This window comes from Musca autumnalis, unplaced genomic scaffold (assembly GCF_047663935.1).
Source record: "Musca autumnalis isolate F117 unplaced genomic scaffold, ASM4766393v1 scaffold_1, whole genome shotgun sequence".
In the NCBI taxonomy this organism is placed as follows: Eukaryota; Metazoa; Arthropoda; class Insecta; order Diptera; family Muscidae; genus Musca; species Musca autumnalis.
Genome location: NW_027411644.1, coordinates 233,033,337 through 233,058,306, shown reverse-complemented (window position 1 = coordinate 233,058,306; position 24,970 = coordinate 233,033,337). Strand labels below are relative to the sequence as shown.

Genomic DNA, 24,970 nt, shown 5'->3' with positions numbered 1-24,970 from the left:
TGAACTGTTTAGGACGATCTTTGAAGCAGATGCACATTAGATAATTGTACTTTCGACAATTGTCAGTTTGACGAAGAGAGAAGGTACTGAGAGGCAAAGTGTCTCTATTTTCCTCGACTCTCTCCTATAAACTGACAAAAGCCGCGAAAAAATTAGGCAACTGTAAATCGGGACTAAGATATATTTTTTAAGCAAATAACACGTTCAGCGATGTAAATAAAAATATTTGGTAGCGCAGTTGAAGCAAAATAATATCATAATGCCCCTATTCGTTTCATAATCGATGGTTTTCTGCAATTCTTGTTTTCACCACTGAACACGATATTTCACTCAAGCAATTGATTACGAAGGAAGGAATGCGATCGTAGGAATTTGAATTTAATGCTGAATAAAGTGCTTATTAAAAAATTGCGTTTTAATCAATTAAACTTATCGTTATCAGGTAACCACCTTCGTCTGCTTCCCGAATTCTACTTGCATTGCAAGTTCGGAATTATATGCAATGGCTCTGGTAACACGGACAAATGCGGTAATTGAATTTTGACTGAAACTGTACAATCCAGTATTTGGTACATTGGTGACGTAGGGGATGAATGATACCAAGCAATGGTCTTGACCGGCTTTAACATGGTAAAGCCCAGGATTTATCTTGGTCCCTCTTTCATCTCAAGTGGACACTGACCTCCCCGTGGTGTCACCTGGGGAACTGCCTTTAACACCCGTTAAAGGTAGTGAGCTAACATGTGCCGCGCGTTCACCCATAAGAACGTTAAAAACTTGGGTTTGGGCGTCGGGTTAGTAACCCTCCCCTAGAAAAAACATCCTACTATAAAAAACGAAAGAAACGAAAAACAAACCCCTCTAAACTTGACGAACCCCGCAAACGTTTTAAGGACCATGATCTGCGAATCTGCACCTGGAATGTTCGCACTCTTTATAGAGAAGGTGCAGTCTTCGCATTGGCAGACGTACTTGAAAAGTACAAGACCGATATTAATGCCATACAGGAAATACGATGGATTGGGAAAGGCGTCACAACAACACCTAAAGGTGACGCACTGTATTATAGCTGCCATGACGTAAAGCATGTGTTTGGTTGCGGATTCGTAGTTAGTCGGAGACTAAAACATCTGGTATCCAGCTTCACCCCAGTGAATGAAAGACTTGCTGCAATTCGAATAAAAGCTAAATTCTTCAACATCAGCTTTATTTGTGCTCATGCTCCCACTGAAGAAAAGGACGAACAGACCAAAGATATATTTTACGAGCGCTTAGAAGAAACATATGACCGTTGCCCTGCCCATGACATTAAAATCATTCTAGGCGATTTTAATGCCAAAATTGGAAAGGAGAATATCTTTGGCCCAACAGTCGGGAAATTCAGTCTCCACAGTGAAACATCTGACAATGGTATGAGGTTGATAGACTTTGCAGCTGCAAAAAACATGGTAGTTAGCAGTACCAGATTTAATCATCTCGATATTCATAAGGGCACCTGGCTGTCTCCAGATCAAAGAACAAGTAATCAAATTGATCATGTTGTAATAGATGGAAGACATTCATCCAGCGTGTTGGATGTACGATCGTTCCGAGGCGCAAACATTGATTCGGACCACTACCTTGTTGCAGCAAAGGTACGTACCCGTCTAAACGTTGCAAATAAAGCACGAACAGACTCAACGCGGAAGTTGGACATCGATAGGCTGCAAACACAACAGATAGCCACAGCATATTCCACTCAACTAGCCCAATTGCTTAACGCAACCACTCCTTGTCCCGATAACATAACAACACAATGGCAACATATTGCCCACTCCATGCAAACAGCCGCAAATTCCATACTTGGATTCCAGAGACCTCCACAAAGGAATTCATGGTATGACCAGGAGTGTCGTGCTGTTACCGAAGAGAAAAATGCGGCATATAGAGCTACTTTACAATCAGTAGCAACGCGTAGCGCGCGAGAGAGATATCGGGAGAAAAGAAGAGAAGAGAAACGGCTTTTCCGCAAGAAAAAGAGAGAAATGGAAAAGCGGGAGTGTGAAAAAATCGAGATGTACAGGAGACAGAATGAAGTCCGAAAATTCTACCAAAGAGTGAAACATCAAACAGATGGCTTTGGTACAGGCACATCCTCCTGTAGAGACCAGCAAGGTAATCTGGTAACAGATACAGATAGCGTGCTCAGGATATGGAAGGAACATTTCTCCAATCTGCTGGTATCCAATAGTAGCGAAGACGATGATACCACAGATCCAAACCCAGAAGATGGTATAGAATGTATACCGCCCGACCAAGATGAGGTAAAAACAGCAATCAACCGGCTGAAGAATAATAAAGCAGCAAGAGCCGATGGCTTACCAGCCGAGCTGTTTAAAACCGGAGGCGACGCGCTGATAAGGTGTATGCATCAGCTAGTTAGCACCATCTGGCAGGAAGAACGAGTACCCGACGATTGGAACCTGAGCATCCTATGTCCCGTCCACAAGAAAGGAGATAAGACTGTATGCTCAAACTATAGGGGCATAAGTCTTCTCCCTATTGCCTATAAGATAGTGTCAGGGATATTGTGCGAACGACTAAAGCCAATGGTCAACGAAATAGTTGGACCATACCAATGTGGCTTTAGACCTGGCAAGTCCACCATTGACCAGATATTTACCCTGCGGCAAATCCTAGAGAAGACCCAAGAGATGCAGATCGACATATTTCACCTTTTTGTCGATTATAAAGCAGCATTCGACAGTCCCCTCCGATCAAAGGTATTCCACGCAATGTCTGAATTTGGTATCCCCGCAAAGCTCATCCGGCTTTGTAAGATGACTTTAACTGATACTAGATCCTCAGTTAAAATTGGAAAGAACCTTTCCGAAGAATTTTGTACCAAAAGAGGTGTCAGACAAGGAGACAGCCTTTCGTGTGACCTATTCAACATTTTGCTGGAAAAGGTAATACGAGATGCAAATGTCAAAAGAAATGGCACAATTTACACCAATAGCCACATGTTACTTGCCTATGCTGATGACATAGACATCATGGGACGATCAGTAAAGGAAGTAACTGATACCTTTAGGAAGGTCGAAGCAGAATCTGCGAAAGTGGGTCTGGCGGTAAACGGCGAAAAGACCAAATTGATGGTGTCGACGCGCAAAGCGTCCATAGAGCTCGGACCGACTGTGGAAGTTAGTACCTACAATTTTGAGGTAGTTAAAGACTTCGTCTACCTCGGCACTGCCATAAACACAAAAAACAACATCAGTTGTGAAATAAGAAGAAGAATTGTATTGGCCAACAGGTGCTACTATGGTCTAAGTAAACAATTTAAAAACAAAGCCACATCTCGTCAAACAAAAATAAAACTATACAAAACGCTGATACTACCCGTGCTAATGTATGGCTCCGAAGCATGGGTACTTGCGCAAGCAGATAAGGCAGTGCATGGTGTGTTTGAGAGGAAAATTCTTCGAAAGATCTACGGGCCGATTTGCGTTGACGGTGAATATCGACGTCGTATGAACCACGAGCTATACAAAGACATGAATATAGTTAAATGTATCGAGATGCAACGATTGCGTTGGCTAGGCCATATCAATCAATGCGCGATGATGAACCCGATAAAAAGGCGTATGAATACATGCCACATGGCGGTGCATGCAGAATCGGCAGGCCTAAGCTTCGATGGAGCAAACAAGTGGATGAAGAAATGGAAAGGCGCGGTATTCCAAAAAGTCAAGCGAAAAACAGAGAGGAATGGAGATCTTTTCTTAGTTCGGTCTATGGAACAAATGTTCTGTAATGGGCCAACTAAGTAAGTAAGTAAGATCATTGTTAGCAGAGCTATTCTATTAGTTGCCGTTCTTTGTGTGTTTCGGATGCTTGAAATCTTGTTACACTGACCTTGACTGTTGTCGATTACTTGGTCGCCCTATGTTTAATTTCGACGTAAATAACACAGTCAAATTAATATCGCAAACTAATTAACGTTTAATAAGTATTTACCTACTTATGTCGCCCGATAAAGAATATTTGCCAGATAATTCGACCAAAAAATCTCCATTACCTCCGATTTCTTGTATTTTTATCTTTCCAATTTTGAATATCATCCTTTTGTCGATGTACATACATACAGTGTACCAACAGTACCAGTGTGCATATGCCTTCCAGCCCTGCGGGAACTAACCTGATTGAATTCAAACTCCTTTTCAGTGGGGATATAAGTTTTTAGTATCATGACAGGATCTGAATAGTATCAATATAAGTCGGAAGTTGATCTTTCGAAGATGTTTTACTTACAGTTTAAAAGTAATTCATACATATTTGCCACAACCTCACATCCAATTAAGTTACCTCGGAGCTCTTGATTTTTCAAATAATCTCCAATTTTGTGGTTTTGTACCTGTGGAAACCACTTTCAGCGTTATCATCTTTATCTTTTCAATCGGAATTTGACCGAAACCACCACTAACCTTTACAAACTATAAATTAAGCCCTCTCCTTTTAACCATTTTTCGGAGTTAATTTCCTAAAAAGACGCTTGAAAATTAATGAAAATCGATTTGATTGTGAATAAAAAATTCTATACAACTTTAAAAAATTGACAAAATAGAGGCGTACAATGGACCCTCACAGATGGTGCATATACAATTTTCGCCAAAAACTGTCCAAATTGTTATAATCTGTTCAGCCTTTCTTGAGTTATAAGCGTAGTAACTAACATCATCCTTTTTATACCCTACACCACTATGTGGAAAGGGTATTATAAGTTTGTTTTGGTAAAAATTCATGTAACACCGCGAAATACTCGTCAGCGACCCCCAATGTGGTATACCAATCTTCATATCTCGACGAGATAAAGCGATTTTGAGATGTGTGTCCGTCCGTCCGTCCGTGTGTCCGTCTGTCCATTATAAATTGTAATCAAAATTCAGGCCGCAATTATGGACCGATCGTCGAAATTTGGTATGGAGGTCGGTTTTACATCAGAATAGATCGCTATTTTAATTGGCGATGATCGTGAAATGTTTAGCGGGTGAAATGGACCAAAAACATAATTTTTTTCCGATTTTGTAGCTGCTCTGTAGGTCGCAATAATAGTCCGATCGCCTCGAAATTTTAAATAAAGTAAGAGTATATGACAAAGAAGAAGCTTGCAATTTGAGATAGTGATCAGATAATATTTAGCGGGTTAAATGGACCACAACTTTTGGGTGAAAATTGTGAAAATTTTTAATATAATGTATTCCTTTAATATATGTATTCCTGGAAGATACATTCCGCCCACGTAAATAAAATTTGGAAGACCATTTCTTGACCTTTCCATTGATGCAAATTATGTTGATTTACGTGCTAAGATAACAGAGTTACAGCCTTCATCTTAATTTCTAGGTTTAAAATGAATTATATATATGAAATTGTTTTTAGAGTAGCTATGATATTTAGGTGGATTCTTTGTAATTATATAAATTGGCCTCAAAATTGGCTTCAATTGCAAAGCAAATAAATAAATAAATAAAAAAATAAAATAATATATCCAGTTATTTGTTTGTAGTGTAATCAGAAGCACGTTAGAGGTCGCAGTTATAGATCAGTAGTCACGAGATTTTGCACGATGTAAGAGTTTAGGTCGAAGAACATGCCTACAATTTTGGATGATGATCTCATATTATCTAGTGGGTTAATATGGACCATTACTTTTGCATGAAAAATATAAAAATTTCAAATTTGGTCCATATTTTACATCCTGGAGGGTATGTGCCTGCAAAGTAGCCTACATATGGAAAATGAACTACTGACCTTTCCCCTGATGCAAATTGCAATAATGTGTCTCCTGGATAACTAACGGGCCTACTGCCTAATATATAATAGGTTTTGTGTAGAATACAACATTTTCCCATGCTACAATTTGTCTCTACCATGATAGATAAATTCCCAGCATTATTGCAAATTACGTGGAACCCCAGCCATAAATGTGTTTGCATGGAAATTATTGGAATTTCTACGCATTACACCGTCCGACAATTTTCAAAAAAATTTTTACACTTGAACCGGACTATATACGTTTGAAAGTATAGGCAAAATGGAGCATAATGGTATTTTTAATTTTTCGTTTTCTCATCGTTTTGACCTTTTAGAGGTCAAACAAATTTTAAAGGTCAAAATTTTTCAAAAAAATATTTTAAATACTTGTAATCGTCGTACGATGCTGGTATTGGTGTCATATTAAAGAGGAGAGTATAGGCTTTATATAATAATTATAAATTATTGCATTCCAGGATAAAAAGGACTTCAAAAATATCCTTGAAGAATTAAGTCAAGAGTGAGCATTTTGGCAGGCGTATATCTCCTAAACCGCGAAGAATTTTAATTTGCTCATGGAGGCAAAGCTGTAGCTCTTGTCATAAAGAACATCAATTCTGGACAAACGAAATCCACCATCCATCGACTATAGCCTTTGCTTACTAGTTTATATATATAGAAGATAGATATGGGATAACAATTAAAAATTTAAGATTCGGGGTTACCATAAAAGGGGCTACATCGGACCATAAATCTGTATTGAAAACGGTTTTGTAAGAAGATTATATGCGCAGTGAGAAAACGGAATGCAAAATTACAGTCAAGTCGGTTGAAAAATGTGGTCATTATATTCAAAATACCTTGAAACGGGAGGTACGGTTACATGGGGGCTATATCAAAACGTGCACCTATGTCCATAATTTTTGGTGGAAATGTTTTGTGACCACTAGGAACCCTAAGTACAAAATTGCAACTGATTTGCTACGAAAATGTGGCTTAAATCCTCAAAATACGGAAAATCGGAGGGTACCGTTATATGGCGGCTATACCAAACCATTAGCCGATATTGTTTGATTGATTTTGCCTATTATTACCCACAGACACAGACTAAGCTTGTGCAAAATTTCAGTAACGTATCTCAATTAGTTTGCAAGTTATTAATTTCGCGCCGCTAGATCAGTGGTTTCGACCACCGTGCGCCGCCACCTCGATATTCTTCCGAATCATAAAGTCCATTATTTCCTTAATATTACCTCGGAGTCCATTGCAATTAAATGTAAAAAGGATGCCTTTTCCGGGAATGGAACAACGGCTAGTGGTAAGTGTTGCGTGTGCGGCTGCTGATGTGTATTTAATGACGACGAACTCACTAGGGGCTGTGTCCACGCAGCATGCAACATAGTCCTCGCATGGACGAGCCCAGAACAACCCCTGAAATGCACACACTCCCTGCATTTATTGCATCTCATCGAAATTGGAGTGTGGTGGATGCGGATGTGACAAATTGAGCACGTCCAAATTGGTCTTGGGGCTTCCGTCGACCCGGCTTGTACCAAAGAAATCCGAGATATGTTAGGGATATTTTGCTACTGTTGCTACACTGAGGTAGCTGTCGTTGGCCGGAACACGAGTGTTGTGTGGTTCCGGGTCAATTCGGTATCGAAGAAACCGCCGCAATGGGATTGTGTTGTTGTTGCTCGTTTTGTCATGTGTTACTTCCGCAGTTGCAATCATCTGCCCTTTAGCTTTCTGGGATTTTTGAAAAACAATATTATCTATTTGATGAAATCCGATCACAGCCACCACAATATTTGCAGAAAACCCCCTCAAGAATTTAAACATTTAAAACGAATTGCACTTTTAAAATAACAAATTAAAATATCACAAGGCTTGATGTTTATCGCGAAGCCTTCTATTTCCCGGATATACCGAACAAAACAAATTACTTAATTTAAACATTTATCCGACAAAAGAAATAACATTATTACCCATCCGATTATGTCAACTTTGTAGGCCGATTGTTTGCGTCAATTTAAAAACACAACACACGAGACAACAGTCCATCAAACAACTATTACAGCTATTCATCCAACCACTCACGCTTCCATCTATCATTTGTTCTTCTGCTTCTTCCACTTACCCAATAACAGTATACTGGCAATCAATAAAATAATCCAAGGCATACGATCTGATGGCATGATTTCCGTTCCCGTCAAATATAATGCCACACATATTGGCCACATGAGTAGAGCGTTGAGAAAGCCCAACGTTGTGAAGGCAAAAGCAATTTGTCCAACCGGTGGATCGCCCATCACTTTGCGAAACATGACCTTGATTAAATATTAAACAAAGAAAAGGGAGGGGGCGGAGGTGGAAACAGACAAAAAGACAACAATTAAAAAATATACACGTTAAAACAACAAAAACAAAACAAGTTAACAATATTTAACTTAAACAATCAGTCTAGCAGCTAGTCTGTCATCAATCGATAGCTAAATACATATGTGACTGACCAGCTTGCCTCTGACCGATTGCAAAAAATGACGGGATACCACAGATGTTAAGAATGTCAACATACTCGAAAAACGGCATAACAAGCGGCTGCCAAAGTAGCCAGCACCACCCCACTCAATGTTGGACTCTCGGTAATACCATCCATATAGGCCAGCAGTGCAATACCCGTATCACATAAAATAACAGCAACAATCTGTTGGAAAATACAAAATAATGTCTGTCATTAATACAATTATGCACTATTTTCTTCATGTTGTGTTTGTTGTTGTTTTAGTTTGCAAATGTAACATTTTAATTTAATAACAAAATAAGTCCACACCCTAAAAATATGTGTGTAAAGTGCACACTTACCCGAACGCCCACAAATTGTTCGTGCAATATCACCCAGGACAGCAGGTAGACACATGCCACATTTGTGGCAAACAAGGCCATAGCATCGGTGGCGAATAAGACACGCAGAGATAACGTATAAAGGTAAGTGGTTAAAAGCCATAGTATACAAAATGATAGGCAGCGATTAAGAAAACGTCCTGAAAAGAAAAACAAAGAGGGTGGTATTAGAGGAAATAAATGCTATGGGAATAATAATTAAATTTTAGTGATGAAATAAAATCAACCAGTTGGCAAAGGGAAATTTCAATGATGCACACAAAACTTTATATTCTAAGCAGAACATTTTATTTCATAAGCCGAACTAAGAACAGTTTTCCAAAACCATAATCAAGTTTTCTTCTCCAATTTTGAATGTCGTGTTTTGTGAAATCATCTTCCACTTGGTCTTTCCATCGAAGTTTTGGCCATCGCATGGGGACGAGGGAATCGTTGTCCATATTATTGACATGACGAAGCCAACTTAAGCGTTGTAGCTCGCGGCGGTTCCTTACGCAGTTTTTATACCCTACAACAATATGTGGGGAGGGTATTATAAGTTGATTTTGATCAAAAAGTTTGTAACGCATCAAAATAATGCTAGTAGACCCATACGTATACAATATGCCGAAATGAATGTCTCGACGAGTTGACTCGATTTGGCTATGTGTGTCCGTCTCTCCGTCTGTCCATCTAAACCTTGTAATCACGCTACAGGTAGGAATTTTGATCGGATTGTATCACTTTTCTCACGATGTAAAGTAGCTTGTCGTAGACGGTCAAACAACGAAGATATCACAATAGTAGCAACTAAAACCCATATTTTATACCCTCAGCATTTATGCTAACGAGGATATATACACTTTCACACGGGCAAAATGTGCCTCATCGAAATAATGGTTTTAGACCCCAAGTATGTTTGGACGAAATGTGTTTCAGACAATTTGGAGTCGATTGAGCAATGTCCGTCCGTCTGTCTGTCTGGCTGGCTGGAGCGCACGAAAACTCTCGAAAATATCAACCTATTCGATCCAAAATTTGGCTTTCGTAATATTTTGTCCATCCACTCCTTCCGGTACCTCCTCCACAAAAGTTCGAAAATGTTCGGAAAATTTTTGCGCACGATAACTCTTGAAGGAAGTAACCGATTTGATCCATACATTGCACATCGTGAAATTTTTACAAAACTTAGATGAGGTTCCAAAATGGACTCAATCGGTCTACTCTTTCGGGTACCTCCCACACAAAATTTCGGATAAGTTCAGATTAGGACCAGCTCTCGAATCGCTTTGATTTTTGTTGCAGCAATTTGTATTCATTGCCCCCATACGACGGTACAAGTTTCATCAGGGGCTAGTCCATACTTCCTGAGAAAATAGCCTGAAAGATGCAAAAAGCCCCTATAACACCGTGTGTAGAATGGATCTGCCGATTCGGTCCAAAATTTGGTCTTTGATTTTTGTTGAAGAGATTGCATTCGCCACCTCCATTACGACGGTAAAAGTTTTTTCAGGGGCAAGTCCATATTTCTTGGAAAACAGCCCGAAAGGTGTAAAAAATCCCTTTGTCACCATATGTGGCTGTCAGAGAGCACGATAACTCTCGAACTGGTCAACCGATTTGGTCCAACATTTGGTCTCGTCATATTATATCCAAACTTAGTTTCATGGGGCAATACCGGTCCACAACTTCCGGTAATTCTCCCCAATATTTAAAAAATGCCACTAAAATGCTAGGGGCAACCAATTTGGTCCAAACTGTGGATCTCCTAATTATTTGTAAAAATTTAGTTTAACTTCTAAAATGGCCCATATCGGTCCTCCCTAAGGGGACCTCCCCCACAAAGGTTCTACATTTGTGTCTTAGTGCAGTTAATTCCTAATCCACATTTTTGTCGGCAAGTTCAAATGTCCAAAAAGGGCCACAAAATTCTAAAGAGACCTTAAATACATTCGATCTGTCCGTAGGTGAATGTTTCACTTCACATTGGCTTAGGGTATATATCTGTCGGCAAAGCCGACTGACACTTTTTTACTTGTTTTTTCTTAGTGTTTTCTTTTGGAACAAGTAAAAAAGTATCAGTCGGTTTGGCCGACAGTGATATACCCTCAGACTCGGACCTAAAGAAAAGAAGTAACACACGATACTTCTAACGTCTATACAATACGATTTACAACTTTTGGACCAAATCGGTTTCTCTCTTCGAGGGCTATCTTAGCAACTACCCATATTAGTCGATGTCCCTGAAAAACATGTACCGTCGTAATGGGGAAAGCGAATACAAGTTGTTACAACAAAAGCCAAAGTCGAAGTCCACATTTTGGACCGATTCGGCTGATCCTTTCGAGAGTTTTCGTGAGCTGCAGACACTACACATGGTGACACAGGGGCATTTTAAACCTTTCGGACTATTTTCTCAGGAAGTATGGACTTTCTCCAGAAAAAACGTGTACTGTCGTAATGGAGGCAGCGAATACAAGGTGTTACAAAAAGAAGCAAAACGATTTGAGAGCAGGCCTTAAACCGCACTCTTCATAAATTTTGTGTGGGAAGTACTCGAAGAAGTGAACCTATATAGTTCATATTCCAACCGGATCTATGTCCCGTATAGATATAACGATACGAAAAGTATGGACCAAATGGTTATTCCCTTCAAGAATTATCGTGCGCACAATTTTCCCGGACATTTCCAAACTTTTGTGGAGGAGGTACCTGAAAGAGTGGACGTTATGGTCTATCTTCGAACATAAACTAAGTTTGGACAAAATGGTGCTATAGGGGTTTTTTAAACCTTTCGTACTATTTTCTCAGGAAGTATAGACTTGCCCCTGACAAAACTTGTACTGTCATAATGGTGGCAGCAAATACAAAATAAAAGCGATTCAAGAGCAGGCCCTAAACTAAACTTTTCCGAAATTTTGTTTCGGAGGTACCCGAAGGAGTGGAGCGATAGAGTCCATATTGGAATACCATCTGTGTCTGGTAGAAATTTCAAGAGTTATCGTGCCACCAATTTTTCCGAACATTTTCGAACTTTTGTGGGGGAGGTATCTAAAGGAGTGGACCGATTGGTTCATCTTCGAACTTAACCCATATCGTACCGAGAAAATTTTTTATATTTATTTTTTTAAAAACAAAGCACTTTTTAGGATAATAAGGACCCATTGATATCGAAAATCAACTCAAAAAAATTTTCCGATTTTTCGTTTTCCCGGCACTTAAGCTATATGTATAGAAGTAAAATAAAATTGATTTATTTGCCGTTTTATTGACATATTTTACCATTTTTGTATAAAAAAATGGTTGAAGATTGGTATTGAGACTTCTTTGGACCTACAAAACTTTTCCCCGAAATGTGTCAGCACTGGTCCACGTTTTGGATTGCCCCCCATAGAACGGTATCGCCCGATTTTCGGGAGATCTCAAGGATTTAGCTGCATTTTCATACAGAAATGACTGTAAATTAATACATATTTAGTATTTTTTGAGGTTACTTAACTTTCCTCCAGAAATTTGTCAGCATAAGTCCACGTTTTATATAGCTTCCGTTGAATTGTACCTAACGATTATAGGGTATTTCAAGCTTTTAGCCGCTCTATCCTTTAGAAAAGGCTAAAATTTAGTATTTAGTCTTATATGGTGCTATAATAAGTTTTCCCCGCAATTTGTGAGTAAATTTCCACGTTTTGATATACCTATCGATATGTAGGTTAAGTACCAGCGTTCGAAATTTCGTACAGTCAACTTTGCACATCTGTAAAATCGCGCTTGCGCATGCAAATCAAGTTCTCTATATTTTGTGAAACGGCTACATATATAGGCAATAATTCCCCATGATTACTTTTTTAATTTAATTTTTTTTTATAATTTTTTAAAATTAATTTAAAAAAGATCCAAAAATATAGGTTTTAAAAATCTACCCTTAACATCGAGGGGGAGGTGGGGTTCAAGGGAACAATTTTTTTTATTTGCTGACAGATTAGACTTTATAGCGATTTTACTGTTCGAAAAATCGAACACCAAGTACGAAATGGGTTAAACTAAGTTTGGATAAAATACTACTAACGTTAAATTTTGGACCAAATCGGTTCATCCGTTCGAGAGTTATCGTGCGCACCAGCCAGACAGCCAGGCAGACAGACGGACATGGTTAAAACGACTCGAAATTGTCTGAAACACATTTCGTCCAAACATACTTTGGGTCAAAAAACCATTATTTCGATGAGACACATTTTGATCGTATGAAAGTGTATATACCCTCGTTAGCATAAATGCTGAGGGTATAAAAATATTCGCTGGAATGTAATACACAACTCTTCAGAACATACCATTGTTGTATCACGTTGCTTTCAGTATATTTTTCAACGACGATTTAATAAATGTGTCAATTATGTGGTGAAATCCGAAATGCGAGAATAAACTGTTGGCGTGAACTGTATTTGAAATACGTGTTGTAAAAGATATGATGCAAAATACTGCTGAAATAACATGAAGTATGCAGTTAAGAGTTTTAGATATTTCTGAAGAATTGCCGAAAACTTTAGTTGGAATAATTTTGGAAAAGGTTACTTGGTTGAACTCTCAATAGTTTGGATGATACTGGATGGACAGAATTTCAGCAATTATGTAAAATTTTCTATATTTTATCGACTTTGATGCCCTAGGTGGAGTTTTTCTTATGTAGTATGTTCTAAAGATAAGTTCTACTAGTTAAGGGGAACAATATTGCAAAAGACAGCAAGGCCAAATTCCTAATCGAAAAATGCAAAAAAACTGTAGTTTTAGCCCCGTTTAGATGAGGCCATAAAATTCGAACTGGATCTGACAGTACCAAACCCTACTAGGGTTTTTGTAGTCTTAAATATGTGCTTTCAAAAAATGCACAATAGAAGTTGTTTGTTTGGGGCTATACCAAATCATTTACTTACGCAACAAGTAAAAAAGTATCAGTCGGCTTAGCCGACAGAGATATACCCTCAGCCTGTGTAAATTGAAACATTTTTTTCCCAAAAACGTATGTATTTAGCGGGTTTTAAAAATTTTTGGCGTATGAACCGACAAAAATGTTGATTAGGATTAAGGAGCAAAAGTTTTGCGGAGGAAATACCTAAAGGAATGAATCGACATTGACCATTATGGAAGTGAATTTCCAGCCACGACATATGGTGCCATAGGGGGTTTTCACAACCTTCGGGCTGTTTGCTCAAGAAGTGTGGATTTGCCCCTGAAAAAACTTTAACCATCATAATTGGGGCAGCGAATGCAAGTTGCTTCAACAAAAATCAAAGTGATTCCATAGCAAGTCTTAAAGTGAACTTATCCGAAATTTTGTGTGGGAGGTACCGGATGGAGTGGACAAATATAGTCCACATTTGAACCTGATCTATATCTGGTAGATATATTAGGATGTGTAAAGTATAGACCAATTCGGCCACTCCCTTCAAGAGTTACCGTACGAACAATTTTTCCGAACATTTTAGAACTTTTGTGGGGGAGGTACCTGAAGGAGTGGACCGATATGGCATATTTTCATACTTAAACTATGTTTGGGCAAAATATTACTAAGGCCAAATTTTGGACCGAATCGGCGGATCCGTTCGAGAGTTATCTTGCGCTCCAACCACCTCATACGGTGTCATAGGGTTTTTTTGCAACTTTCAGGCTATTTTCTCAGGAAGTATGGACTTGCTCCTGATGAAACTTGTACCGTCGTAGTGGAGGCCTAAAACAAAAATCAAAGCGATTCGAGAGATGGCCCTAAACTGAACTTTTCCAAAATTTTGTGTCGGAGGTGCACGAAGTAGTGGACCGATTGAGTCCATATTGAAACCATATTTAAATCTGGTATACATTTCACGATGAGCAAAGTATGACCAAATCGGTTACTCCCTTCAAGAGTTATGGTGCTCACAAATTTTCCGAACATTTTCGAACTTTTGTGGGGGAGGTACCGGAAAGAGTTTCCCGATATTAAACTTAAACTTAAAGTTAAGTTTGGGCAAACTTAAACTAAACTAGCCATTTGGTATGTATCGGCAGATATTTTGAAGCTTCTGGGCCATTATCTCAGGAAGTATGGACTTGCTCTGGAAAAAAATTGTACTGTTTTCAAGTGGGCCTCTAGGACAACCTATTGAAAAAATTTTCAAACTGCACTTTTCCCAAATTTTGTGTGGGAAGTATACGAAGGGCGGGACCGATGTACCCCATCTTCTAAACTGATGAAACTGGATGAAATAATACAATGAATAAAGTTTGGGAATATCAGAGTCATCTTGCAAATTTGCCATTTTAGTTGGTATCATCAGTGTTTCATGGAGATTTTAGGCCATTATCTGAGGAAGTATGGACTTGCCCGCGAAATAAATAGTACAGTCGTAAAGGACAACGTGCTGAAAAAAATGATCCGAGAAGAGCTCTTAAACTTCACTTGAATCTTGTGTGGGAGGTACCCGAAGGAGTGAACCGATATAGTCCATATTCCAACTAGATCTATATCTGAAAGGAATCGAACGATGTACAAAGTTTGGACCAAATTCGAGAGTTATTGTTCACACCATTTTATAGAAAAAAAATTTAAATTTTGTGGGGGAGGTACCCAAAGGTATGGACTGATATGGCCCATCTTCGAACATCGAAGCTTGGACAAAATATTACGAATTCCAAATTTTGGAACGAATTAGTAGATCCGTTCGAGAGTTGTCGTACGCAGCAGTCAGCAAGACAAAAAGTCGGACGGACATTGCTAAATTAACTCCAAATTGTTTGAAACAGATTTCGTCCAAACATACTTGTGGTCTAAAACCACTATTTGAGGCAAATTTTTGGTCGTATCAAAGTGTATATGGTAATATTCAAAAAAGTTTTACAATCGTTGAAGTTGAGGTTCACCATTTAATAAGTCGCGAACTGTTAATATATTTTATAAAATATGAATACATTTATATATATTGAAGTGTTTTAGCTACGATCTCATAACATGGACCATAACAAATAATTTGCTGCGCTGGTGGTAATATAAAAAAATGGGAAAAATGTGTTGAAGTTTACAAGTTTTTTTATGGTCTTTCTTGATTTCTGGCCAAACCACGGAAAATTCAAACCTGTGCTCAAAGAAAGAACTAAATAATACCCCTTGGGCAACATGGTCTAGTGTATGACTTTTCGATATATACACTGCATCCCCCTAAAATCGATGCTGACATTTTGAAGTTTTGATTTCAGTGTTTTTCGAATTTTTCTTATAATTAGATGGTGCAACTAGATAATAATCGAAACTAGTTTATAGGATTGTAGAACTCGCGATTCCACGTCGTTCGATGTATATCTCATGAGTGTGCTCCGTACAGCTTCCTAGTAATAGGAGCCCAAAGGCCAAAATTTGTTGCGTAAATTTTCTGAAAAAAACTATTTTTTGGCTTTAAAATTTACAACTGCCGTACAGGTACCCCTGAACCCCGCGTGATTTTAGTTTTTTTACGTGCCGGATCTAAAAGACCTTTCGCGTTCGAATCCATCCACTAAAACGCCGGATATATGTATATACCTTGAAAGTAGGAAATTCTGCAAAAATATATTTTGACAATTCCGCGAATTGAACCGCGATTTTCTTTGATTATTTTAACATAAATGTAATCCTTTATACGCGATTATAATATTTGCCAAAAAGAGGTGTCACAAATTACAAAGATTCGGGAGTAATATCCCTATTTATCCCAAAATAGGATGTGGTGGCACATCCGCAGTTCTTGACGAATCTGTCTAAAATCATTTATATTGACGTATTTTTAATAGGCGGCCATTGAAATCGGATGCACCTTATAATCATATGCACATCGCGCAATTTTTGCCCACTTGAATGTTTTTTGAATAGTAAGATGCAACTGATGGCACACTTTGGCCGCTGACTGAAACATGGGAAAATCCATGCATATTGATAGACATGAACTCCCTGTATCCGAAAAGCACATGCACCTCAACTGATTTAAACGGATTCGCGAATTACACGCTTTTTAATTTGATTTCAATATTACTCTGTACTTCTTAACTCTATTGCTTATTATTCTAAGCAAATATACTTTCACGATGACAATCTATTTTCCTCCAAGAAGTTTTAGCAAAATACTTCAGGTTTTGTATGGAAATTTAGCGAAATAGTAGAATAACTCCTAAAAATGTTTCTCCAATTTTTCGTATTCAACCAAAAAATATATTTTTGAAATAATATTCCAACAATAAGTTTTTGTCTTTTTTTGTCTATGCGTTGTCTAGATGCTGTAGAGATTTTAAATTAATTTTGTTGACTTTTATATGGACTCTGAGTTAGAATAAATTAAATTTACTCTAAGATGTTTTCACTATTTCTTGATTTTCCGCGAAAATAAAAACAAATTTAGAAATATTTTAACATCAGCGGATAGATATAACATTCTGTTAACGATTTATACATATATTTTCTTATTAAAACCCACAGGGAATTTTTAAATATTTTTTCTTTATAAGGGAACAAAACCCCCTATAACTTTTGGGTGCAGCATCCAATTTTGTGAACGCGTACATATTTAAAACCACAATTTTTTTCTTAACTTAAGTACCAAAAATCGCGGCTGTGCTCGCAAAAAAAAATATTTAATTTTTTTTTTCAATGGTATTGAAAAGGAATTTTGAAATTTATATATATTCTGAAGCTTCCGGGCCATTATCTCAGGAAGTATGGACTTACTCCGAAAAAAATTGTACTGTTTTCAAGAGGGCCTCTAGGACAACCTATTGAAAAAAAATTTTCAAACTGCACTTTTCCCAAATTTAGTGTGCGAAGTATACGAAGGGCGGGACCGATGTACCCCATCTTCTAAACTGATGAAACTGGATGAAATAATACAATGAATAAAGTTTGGGAATATCAGAAACTCCCTGCTAGAGTCATCTTGCAAATTTGCCATTTTAGTTGGTATCATCAGTGTTTCATGGAGATTTTAGGACATTATCTGAGGCAGTATGGACTTGCCCGCGAAACAAATTGTACCGTCGTAAAGGACAACGTGCTGAAAAAAACGATCCGAAAAGAGCTCTTAAACTTCACTTGAATTTTGTGTGGGAGGTACCCGTCCATATTCCAACCAGATCTATATCTGAAAGGAATCAAACGATGTACAAAGTTTGGAACAAATTCGAGAGTTATTGTTCACACCATTTTATAGAAAAAATTTTAAATTTTGTGGGGGAGGTACCCAAGGGTATGGACTGATATGGCCCATATTCGAACATAAAGTAAGCTTCGACAAAATATTACGAATGCCAAATTTTGGAACGAATTAGTAGATCCGTTCAAGAGTTATCGTACGCAGCAGTCAGCAAGACAAAAAGTCGGACGGACATTGCTAAATTAACTCCAAATTGTTTAAAACAGATTTCGTCCAAACATACTTGTGGTCTAAAACCACTATTTGAGGCAAATTTTTGGTCGTATCAAGCCTAAAGGCTGAGAGTATAAAAACAAAGAAAAAAAAACAAGCCCCACTAAAGTTGATGAGCATGATTTGCGAATCTGCAAGAGAAAAGTTGCAGTTGCATAAGGTGCAGTTTACGCATTGGCAGATGTTATTGACAAATACAGGGCAGAGCGGATTATTAGTTGGTCGGAGGTTAAAGCACCATGTCTTCAGCATCACCCCAATGCACAGTGGTCCCACTTGTATGGAAAAAGTGCCAAAAATAGTTCTAGTCGAGCTACCGCCTCCAAATGTTAAACGTAGGTTTATAACAGGCCAAAAAGATAGGAAACCATTTTTAGTGGATATAGGTCCATATTTGGGTATAGCTCCCATAGAAAGGTACCGCCCCATTTTTTGGTATTTTGACGATTTTGTCCAAATTTACCAACCGATTTGCATGTTATTTTGTATTTTGAGTTCTGAGTGAATAAACTACCTCCTTGCAAAAAATATTCACTCTAGGTCTACGTTTAGGTATAGCCCCCATATAAATGTACCCTCAGATTTTCGGTATTTTGACAATTTTAGCGAAATTTTCCAAATGATTTGGCTGTAATTTGGGATTTTGAGTTCTGAGTGTACCAAATACCTCCTTGCAAGAAATGGTCTATATCGGTCTACGTTTAGGTATAGCCCCCATATAAACGTACCTCCCGATTTTCGAAATTTTGACGATTTTACCCACATTTTCCAACCGATTTGGCTGTAATTTTGCATTTTGAGTTCTGAGTGAGCAACATACTTCCTTGCAAAAAATGTTCAGTATAGGTCCAAGTTTAGGTATAGCTCCCATATAAACGTACCACCCGATTTTCGGAATTTTGACGATTTTACAGGGGAGGTATAAGATGAATAACTTAGCGGGTGGCAGATGGGGGCAGCTGGACTTTCTCTAATCGTAAACTAGAGACTTTCCCCTGCATTTTAAAAAAAATTTCGAGACTCACAAATGCTCACAACATTAGTTAAGCTCAACATAAATTAACAGTAATTATATTAAAAATAGCAGTAAAAGTCATTTATAAAGAATTTATTTTTAATGAAGTTAGAAAACGAATTATGAATTTGTTTTTTCATAAAAACATTGTCAATGACATCACCTATAAGTTTCATTTTGAAAATTACACATTTACCTCTCCAATTTTTTATAATCTTACTCATAACCTACGAATGCTTTGCGGATGTATTTTTCGTTTTTAAAGCCTCACATACAAATCGCAGTTTCTTCGACTTAACTTGGCGTATAACCGATGTAAATTTACATAAATAATGCTGGATGTTAAAAATTTGATATGTTTAGAGAATATTTATTTCAATCGCAATCAGATTTGTCGCCATAAATTTTTCGATTTTTGTCCACGGGCGGAACCACTGTGCAATGCAGGACTTGCTACAATACAGATAAAAGCTAAATTCTCCAACATAAGTTTTAACTGCCACTCCCTAGCTATACCTGGCTACGCCCATGTATCAGCACAATGGCAAAGTATTGTCCAATCCAAGCAAACAACAGGAAAATCCATATTTCGATACCAGAGACCTACTCTAGGGAACCCATGGTATGACCGGAAAGAAAAATGCGAAGAGAAAAATGCGGCAATCAGCAGCAACGCGTAGGGCACGAGAGAGGTATCGGGGGAAAAGGAAAGAGAAGAAATTACTTTTCCCCAGGAAAAGAGAAAGAGAACTGAAAAAACGGGACTGCGAACAAATCGAGAAGTACAGGAGGAACCATAATCAAGTGCGAAATTTCTACCAAAGATTGAAACATCAAACTGATGACTTTGGTACAGACCAGCAAGGTAAATCAGATATCGGACGAAGATACCAATCTTCCAATCCCAGAAGCTGGTATTGAATATATACCGCCCGGTCAATACAACAATAAACCGGCTGAAGAATAATAAGGCAGCAGGAGGCGATGGGCTACCAGCCGAGATGTTTAAAACCGGAGAAGATACGCTGATACGGTGTATGCATCAGTTAGTTAGCACAATTTGGCAGGAAGAACGCGTACCCGACGATCGGAACCTGAGCATCCTGTTTCCCGTCCAGAAGGGTGATAATACTGTGTGCTCTAACTACAGGGCATTCGTCTGATCCCTATTGTATATAAAATAGTGTCGGGGATATTGTGCGAACGACTAAAGCCCATGGTCAATGACATAATTGGGCCACACCAATGTGGAGACCTAGCATCTCCATCATTGACCAGATTTTTACCCTCCGGCAAATCCTGGAAAGGGCCCAAGAGATGCAGAACGACACCAACCACCTTTTTGTCGATTAAACAGTAACCAGCAGATATTCCAATCTATGTCTGGTAAACCCGGAAAGATCATTCTGCTTTTAAAATTACTTTAAGTGATACCCGGTCCTCAGTTAAAATATGAAGCTACCTCTCCGAAGAGTTTAGTATCAAAGGAGACAGCCTTTCGTGTGACCTATTCAACTTTCTCCTCGAAAAGGTTATACGGGATGCAGACGTTGAAAAAATGACACACCGATAGCCACATGTCACTTGATTATGCTGACAATATTGACATCATGGGTCGATCAGTAAAGGAAGTAGCTGATACCTTTATGAATGCCGAAAGAGAGTCTGCTAAAGTGGGTCTGGCAGTAAACAGCGTCTAATAAACTCGTGGAAGTTGACACTTAAAATTTTGAGGTAGTTAAAGACTTCGTCTACGTCGGCACCGCCAGAAGCACAAATTTATAAAACACTGTTACTGTCCGTACCTACTACTACTACTTACGCAAGTAGATAAGGCAGTGCTTTTTGTGTTTGAGAGAAAATTCTCCAAAATATCTACGAGCAAACCAATATGCGTTGACGGTAAATATTGACGTCTTATGAACCACGAGTTGTATCGGCTATACAACGACATCAGTATAGTTAAGCGTATCGAGTTAAACCGATTGCGTTGTCTATGCCATGTCATTGGAATGATCGATGATCGCTAAAATGGCGTAAAAATACGGGACACATGACTGTACACGTAGAACTGGAAGGCCAAGGCTTCCATGAAGTAAACAAGTGGAAGAAGAGATATAAAAGCGTGGTATTCCAAATTGTAAAAATAAATCAACAAATAGAGAGGAATGGAAATCGTTTCTTACTTCGGCTTAAAGAATAAATCTTCTGTAGAGAGCCAACTAAGTAAGTAAAGTAAGTGCCTGCACCCCAAGTGCTGCTTGTGAGGCAGCAACTTTTCGCAGACAGTGTGGCATGTCCGGACGACGTGAACATGCTGTCGAATGTTACCCCTAGAATCTTAGGGTAGTTAGTGGTCGGAATTTTGTTGTCAGTCCATGTGGTGATATTTCCATATTCTTCGTGTGGAAAAAGGTTCTAAGATCATTAGGGAAGGTACCTGATGCCACGATCGTATAATCATCAGCATACGTAACGATCTTAATGCCGTCTGGGGGTGTGGAATTCAGGAAAGGTAGATATTAAATAATTTCGGAGATATTGCTCTACCTTGGGGAACTCCCAGTTTGTCTATAAGGTGACGGCGGTCCTATATTCCTTCTTTCCAGTGTTCGAGAGTGACTTAACCGTTGCTCACATTTCACTTATTCCGGCACCAATGCTGCAACTCTTCAGTTGTTCTAACCACTTGTACTCAACGATCAACCTGCTAGCCCTCGTGTCAACTCCCTAACTTTTTTACCACTCCCGCCGCCTCTACTAGACAAATTTGTGTCACTTCACCGATCATGCGACAAAAAGGTAAACTATGGAACTCTTCGATGGACAGTAAAACAAGTAGAGCTATCAATCTTCTCAGTCAGCGCTAGGCCTCTCTGATCATTACCTAGGAGCGAATGCCACAACTCATGATGTGTATTAAAATCCGCTAAGACCCGTCCGTTATGACCTTATAACAACAGGCTAATGTTGGGCCTATTATCTGGAGTGCAGTTATTTGCCGGCGGCACGTATTCGTTAAGAAACTCTTCCTTGGTAGATCTATTCCTGACAACCACCCCCATAGACTCCATGTATGGGTCATTAGAGCCAGGCACAAGCTAGATAGATTTATATATTACATACAGGTGCAACAGGAAAGTTATTTGGTGAAGTATATAAGGCCAAGTATGAGCTAACAATATGTTTAAAAAATCAAAGTTCTTAAGACCAAATGTGGACTTGAAATTTGTTGTTAAGAAAGGCCAAGTATATGCTTCACATTTGTTTTTTATGTCAACGTTAATATATTTTTGTAAATATTTTTATTAAAAATTTCCACTTACCTATAGTAAAACCTCGATCACGAAATCCTCTCAATATATCACCCAATATTTCACCTGGCTTATCACATTTTCTCAAAGATATTCTCCCCAGTACATAGATGGGGAAAAACAACAGCGAGAAATTTGTGAAAAACCAAGCCGCAAAGAAGGGAGCACTAAAAATATTCGACGTTTTAGGTGGTTCTGGTGGTATATTGAATATTTTTGTGGCATCCTCCACATCCTCTAGGCTGAGTGTATGATCATTGACCGGCAGCAGTGAATCAATACCCAACTCAACACCCTGTATATTGGTGACAAATTCCAATTCATCTGCGGCATATGAATCAATATCATCGATAGCCGACATATATGTGCTGCGATTTAGATATAGGAATTTAATGCAATGCGTTGCCCCCACCCATGAGGCTGTAACAAGGATGGTGACACAAACACCAAAGTACATTTTTTGTGCCAATTCCGAACAGCAGGTTTCTCTGCAGGCTTTAAGGCGGGGAAAACGAGTTGTGGTATTATCATTTTGGCCAGCTTCTGTCGTAGGCGAGTCAGAGTCGCCACCACCAGCACCTGTGCCACTGGCACCTCCGCCACCAACGCTTCCACCTCTTGCTGCAGGAACTGTACACGATGAGTCGGGATGTATGGTAATAACTTCATTAGGATCTTGTTGGCTAGACGATATTGAGTCTTGGTGGGTTATTTGGGGATTGCTTGCATTGAGTATATTGGTAAAACCACCTCCATATGGTCCATTGGGTGAATCACCCGTTACCACTACGGAAGGCGTTCGAACACGATGTTGTTTGGGATTGAATATGGCTGGTATTTCACCGTCTCGCGTCATCCTTGGTTCGTTGCTACCTTTACTGGTGGTGGTGGTGCTGCTGCTGTTGACAACGTTAGTAGCCAGCTTTGTTTTTGTTGTTGCTGCTGTCGTCGATCGAAAGTAATTTTCGATAGAATCTGTGAGGGAGATTTTTCAAACATAGCTAGCCGATATTGTTGGGAATGTATTTTGGCATTTAAGCATTATGTTCGGGTACGATTAAATAGAACAAATTGACTGAAAATAGAAGAAATATGTTGAGAGTAACTAATAAATAAACAATTTTTAAAATGCTGTTGTGGCCTTAAATATTAGTTAAAAAATCCAAGTTTATGTGGTGAGGTCTTAAAAATTAGTTTAAAAAAATGGACATTTATGGGGCATAGTGTGGTCTTTAAAATTAGTTCAAAAAATCCACGTTTATGGGGCATAGTGTGGCCTTAAAATTAGTTTAAAAAAATCCACGTTTATAGATCATTGTGTGGCCTTAAAATTAGTTTAAAAAAAAACACGTTTATGGGGCATAGTGTTGCCTTAAAAATTAGTTTAAATAATCCACATTTATGGGGCATAGTGTAACCTTAAAAATTAGTTTAAAAAATCCACGTTTATGGGGCATAGTGTGGCCTTAAAATTAATTTAAAAAATCCTCGTTTATGGACCATAGTGTGACCTTAAAAATTAGTTTAAATAATCCACGTTTATGGGGCATAGTGTGGCCTTAAAATTAATTTAAAAAATCCTCGTTTATGGGCCATAGTGTGACCTTAAAAATTAGTTTAAAAAATCCACGTTTATGGGGCATAGTGTGGCCTTAAAAATTAGTTTAAAAATTAACGTTTATGGGGCATAGTGTTGCCTTAAAAATTAGTTTAAAAAATCCACATTTATGGGGCATAGTGTACCCTTAAAAATTAGTTTAAAAAATCCACGTTTATGGGGCATAGTGTGGCCTTAAAAATTAGTTTAAAAAATCCACGTTTATGGGGCATAGTGTGGCCTTAAAAATTAGTTTAAAAAATCCACGTTTATGGGGCATAGTGTGGCCTTAAAAATTAGTTTGAAAAATCCACGTTTATGGGGCATAGTGTGGCCTTAAAAATTAGTTTAAAAAATCCACGTTTATGGGGCATAGTGTGGCCTTAAAAATTAGTTTAAAAAATCCACGTTTATGGGGCATAGTGTGGCCTTAAAAATTAGTTTAAAAAATCCACGTTTATGGGGCATAGTGTGGCCTTAAAAATTAGTTTAAAAAATCCACGTTTATGGGGCATAGTGTGGCCTTAAAAATTAGTTTAAAAAATCCACGTTTATGGGGCATAGTGTGGCCTTAAAAATTAGTTTAAAAAATCCACGTTTATGGGGCATAGTGTGGCCTTAAAAATTAGTTTAAAAAATCCACGTTTATGGGGCATAGTGTGGCCTTAAAAATTAGTTTAAAAAATCCACGTTTATGGGGCATAGTGTGGCCTTAAAAATTAGTTTAAAAAATCCACGTTTATGGGGCATAGTGTGGCCTTAAAAATTAGTTTAAAAAATCCACGTTTATGGGGCATAGTGTGGCCTTAAAAATTAGTTTAAAAAATCCACGTTTATGGGGCATAGTGTGGCCTTAAAAATTAGTTTAAAAAATCCACGTTTATGGGGCATAGTGTGGCCTTAAAAATAAGTTTAAAAAATCCACGTTTATGGGGCATAGTGTGGCCTT

The 24,970-nt window shown here is 38.3% G+C and overlaps 1 protein-coding gene across 2 annotated transcripts in view; it reads right to left on the bottom strand.

Annotated features, from left to right (window-relative positions):
* Window positions 1–24,970, bottom strand: part of LOC141389210 (solute carrier family 35 member F3) — a 156,249-nt gene that overhangs the window by 57,865 nt on the left and 73,414 nt on the right. For both annotated transcript variants that reach the window (XM_073960376.1, XM_073960377.1), the window contains exons 2-5: window positions 22,437–23,499; window positions 8,662–8,840; window positions 8,375–8,503; window positions 7,937–8,126 (exon numbers count right to left, since the gene is read on the bottom strand). In XM_073960376.1, the coding sequence (XP_073816477.1) occupies window positions 7,937–8,126; window positions 8,375–8,503; window positions 8,662–8,840; window positions 22,437–23,280 (1,342 nt within the window). In that variant the 5' untranslated portion in view covers window positions 23,281–23,499. The remainder of the gene's footprint in view (window positions 1–7,936; window positions 8,127–8,374; window positions 8,504–8,661; window positions 8,841–22,436; window positions 23,500–24,970) is intronic.